The 4,360-nt window shown below is 36.7% G+C and overlaps 1 protein-coding gene across 1 annotated transcript in view; it reads left to right on the top strand.

Moving 5' to 3' along the window:
• Positions 1 to 4,360, top strand: part of LOC106880767 (sarcoplasmic/endoplasmic reticulum calcium ATPase 1) — a 119,941-nt gene that overhangs the window by 58,168 nt on the left and 57,413 nt on the right. Inside the window, exons 7-11 of the mRNA XM_052976842.1 lie at positions 310 to 395; positions 1,337 to 1,403; positions 2,349 to 2,437; positions 3,370 to 3,453; positions 3,779 to 3,872. Coding sequence (XP_052832802.1) covers positions 310 to 395; positions 1,337 to 1,403; positions 2,349 to 2,437; positions 3,370 to 3,453; positions 3,779 to 3,872 — 420 coding nt within the window. The remainder of the gene's footprint in view (positions 1 to 309; positions 396 to 1,336; positions 1,404 to 2,348; positions 2,438 to 3,369; positions 3,454 to 3,778; positions 3,873 to 4,360) is intronic.

Raw genomic sequence — 4,360 nt, 5'->3', positions numbered from 1 at the left:
GTGTGTTAAATGCGTGTATATATTATGTGTGTGTGTTATCTGTTAAATGTGTATATATGTGTGTGTTATCTGTTAAATGTGTATTTATGTGTGTGTTATCTGTTAAATGTGTGTATATCTGTGTGTGTGTTATCTCTGTTAAATGTGTGCATATTGTGTGTGTGCCCGTGTATTATATTTGTGTGTGTGTGTGTGTGTGTGTGTGTTATCTCTGTTGAATGCGCATTATATCCCAATGCGTGTGTGTGTGTGTTCTCTTTGTGAAATGTTATTCTAACTCCTGTTGTGGTGTTTGCTTTCTGTTTACAGGAGAGAGTGTCAGTGTAATCAAACACACAGACCCTATTCCTGACCCAAGAGCTGTCAACCAGGACAAGAAAAACATCCTTTTCTCTGTAAGTAACTCTTTGTGTGTGTGTGGTGACTTTAGTTTCTCAACGATTATAATCATTCGGTATTTACCTTTGGTTTTCCATGCTAGCATGAATTGTGTATATTAAGGCATTGTTTTTTTTTTTTCTTAAAGCTGGATGCCTTTCCTGTCACCGACCCTTATATATTTTTCAATTAAGGGAAATAAGGATAAGTAAATATCTCAATGTGACACAGCCATGTCTGCAATGTTGATACTGAAGGGTTAATTTAATTATGACCCTTGGAGGTACATCACCCCTTTCAGTTCACTATTGTTCATATTTTGTAGATTGTATGTACCTCGGTACACTGTTGCTTAACCCTAGGTGAATCTGATTGAGTAGGCTTAATCTGATTAAAGCCCATTCTGGAGTATTTGGAACTTTCATTATTTAAAGTGTTATTTCCAGTTTGTCTCAAGACAGTGCAATATGAAAGGGATTAGGCTGTTTTTCCTCACAGGTCAACCCACCAGAAAGAGACTCCATAAGGGACTCTACTGTACCTTGGTATGGTACATGTCAGCTTTGGTGTGGTTTCTATGGATAGATGGATGCCCTTCCTTATCCCAACCACTTTACTGTGTATTTTTTTTTTTTCTGTACCACTGGCACTAATAAGGTTGCCAAAACAAGAAAGGGAAAGGCCTTCTTGAATAAGCTGTGGTGGGGATATTTGAAATGATGTAGAGGTGATTTTTATTGCCAGGAACAATCAGGGGTGTCTTGCTTTAGAGAAAATACATGGTTACCCCACTTTTATATAAGAATGGGTTGGGTGGGGGTATCTTGGTAAAAAGGTAAGATGGCAGTGACGATGCCAGAGTAAAATCCTCAAGAGCAGTGTCTGCTCTTTTTTCACATCATTTGGAATAATTTTCATAACTGTAATTGTTTTGTATCCTTCTATCTCATCAATTCAGGGTACCAATATTGCTGCCGGAAAATGCCGTGGACTTGTCATTGGAACTGGACTAAGCACAGAAATCGGTAAGTAGGACTTTTATTCACACATTCTCAGAACCATGAACTACAGAGTTTTTTTATGGCTGGATGCCCTTCCTAACACCAACCACCTTGTCCCACCCAAAGTATTAACTCTTAATGCATTTGACATCAACGAAAAGGATAAAAAAAAGGGGTACTGCAAGGGTCTGGTTTTTTTCCCCAATGATGATGGACATGTGAAAAGGGACCAGATCGAACCAAAAGTGATACTCATACATAACATCCCCTAACTACAAATATATATATATATATATATATATATAGTCATTTTAACATTTACTTTTCCATAATCACATTGGTCTAGCAAAATTCATTGAGACAGTTTTTCTATGGCCCTCACTTGTTTCCAAGTGAGGTAATGTTTTTTCAAGGCCAGACATATTTTCATGAAAGATTGGAAATAGACACCGGTTGTATGATGGTGAAGCTATAATACAACTTTCATGGGATGTCAAGGCAAAGCACTAGTAACATGCTTGAATATATGCAGACGTGTGTGTGTGTATGCATGCATACATACATTCACAACAGGTCTCTTTTAGTTTCTATTAACCAAATCTACTCAGTTTTGATCACCCTGGGGCTACAATGAAAGACACTTGTCCAAGATGCTCCACAGTGAAATTAGCATTGTGAAGTAAACTTCCTAACCATTTAGCCATGGATGCATTATCTATAAATGTTGTAGAGATCAAAAATATCTTCACAATTGATTTAGTAGCACTTAACATGGAGGTATTATTAAGTTCGTTTGCCTGATGAAATGGTGTGGTTATGCAATAATATGGAGTTATGTAATACTACGTAATGTTTGTGTTGCTCATTGGCCATGCTATTGAAACATGCATAGCGATGTTTTGAACTGTCCATTCTTATTTCTTTATACGTGTGTGTAACTTATTAATCTTTTTTTTCTTCGTCTTTTAGGTAAAATCAGAAATGAAATGATGGATACTGAAACAGAAAAGACCCCTCTGCAACAGAAACTCGATGAATTCTCCAACCAACTTTCCAAGGTAAACTGCTCTGATAGGAAATACAGCTCACGTTTACTTAATGCTACAGGAACTAGAGTTAAAGGCCAACCCTTTATGGGGGTGAAAAGTATTAGGCTTATATGATCTTTTGTTCAAAGAGAGACCGACCATAAGCAAACTACTCTGATAATAGCTAGTACCTGTAATACAGGGAGGATGTACGATAATTATTTTATATCTTGGTTATTTTACTGTTTTTCTCTCCTTTAACTCTGTATTATATCTAATCCAAGTTAGACGCCCAAGCCAACAACTTTCCTCTACTAGCCATTGTGTTGGACAAGCTAACATGGGGATTCTGTAAGTGGTTACTGGAAATAGCAATCAAATTCCCCTCGGGCAAACCAACTGGGCAATCTACTTGAAGTAGCAGCCAATTGTGTCTTAATTCATATCCTATCACTATAAGATGTGAAAGGCACAGTGAATAATGTAGTCTTAGATATACTATGCCTAACTGAAATATAGGATGATGACAACTAAAACATCTTTGGTCAAAGATATGGACTGGCAGTTTTGTACTTCCTCTCTCTCTCTCTCTCTTAAATTCTACAAAAACCAGTATAAAATTTGGTCTAATGAATCTATAGTTTCAACACTGTCTACCATATTTGATTGCTTATAAAACACACTCTTTTTCCAAAAAATGCCTCAAAATATCACCCAGGGTCCTCTCTGAAGTTGAGCCTTCCATAAGCTAGTTTTGCTCTTGACACTCACTTGTTCTAAAATATGCACTGCTAGAATTAGGGTTCATTTAATATACCCATGTGTCTTTTATGCCATCAGATACAATAATAGATTTTACTAGGGGCTTTTTCTGTTTCCTATATGCTGCTTTGTCCTCTGATTTAGAAAAGTGTGTTTGTGACAGTTTAAAATAATCAGTTTTTCCCCCTCTTTCTTTGCAGGTCATCACTATTATTTGTATTGCTGTCTGGGCCATCAACATTGGTCACTTCAACGACCCTGCTCATGGTGGTTCCTGGATTAAGGTAAATGGTTAAATGCCTCCTTCCTGTCTGGTAGTTTTCAGCTTATTAATTCATGGTGTCCCCCAAACTCAAAGGCAGTTAGAAAATTATGCAAAACCAAGTCCTCATCATTATTTTAATGTTCACTTATTCCATACTTGCATGAGTTGGACAGAGTTCATAGATGCAGATTTCCTATGGCTGGATGCTCTTCCTGTCACCAACCCTATATAAAATTAGATATTTTAATGAAGCTCTCAAAATCCTTGATTATATTAATTGATTACAGTAATTATTGGAAATATGAAAAGCTTGTGTTTATTCGTGTTCTTATCTCTCCTTTCAGGGTGCTATCTACTACTTCAAAATTGCTGTTGCCTTGGCTGTGGCTGCTATTCCTGAGGGTTTGCCAGCTGTCATCACCACCTGTCTTGCTTTGGGTTAGTTCGCTTTCCCATATCTTTGACTCCCCACCAATTGTTATCTTGTTTCAGTTATTGAACCGTGGCCATGCTGGGGTACTGCCTTGGGTTTAATCAAACAAATTGGCTCCATTATACTTTTAAATTAAATCTGATTTTTAAACTACCAGTCTCTTTTACTGAATCAGTTACAGGGATGTAAGCAAACCAACACTAGTCATGTGGGACAAACAAACACACATACGCATGCATATACACATGCATGCATACATACATACACATGCAGCACACATATGCACATACACACGTTTACACACACACACACACACTTCAGTATATTCAGTATAATTTTTAATATTCTGAATGCAGTAGAAATGAGAAATATGAAGAAATAGATGTATAATTTGAATAACGACCAGGTTTTATTTAACCAAATATTAATACAGGTACTGTAAATGATGTAAAATAAAATACTTTTCTGCCTCTTTGAGATACAGTAGATACGG

This window comes from Octopus bimaculoides, chromosome 25 (assembly GCF_001194135.2).
Source record: "Octopus bimaculoides isolate UCB-OBI-ISO-001 chromosome 25, ASM119413v2, whole genome shotgun sequence".
NCBI classification, from domain to species: domain Eukaryota; kingdom Metazoa; phylum Mollusca; class Cephalopoda; order Octopoda; family Octopodidae; genus Octopus; species Octopus bimaculoides.
The sequence above is the reverse complement of the archived record's forward strand: the minus strand, read 5'-3'. Positions and strand labels throughout refer to the sequence as shown.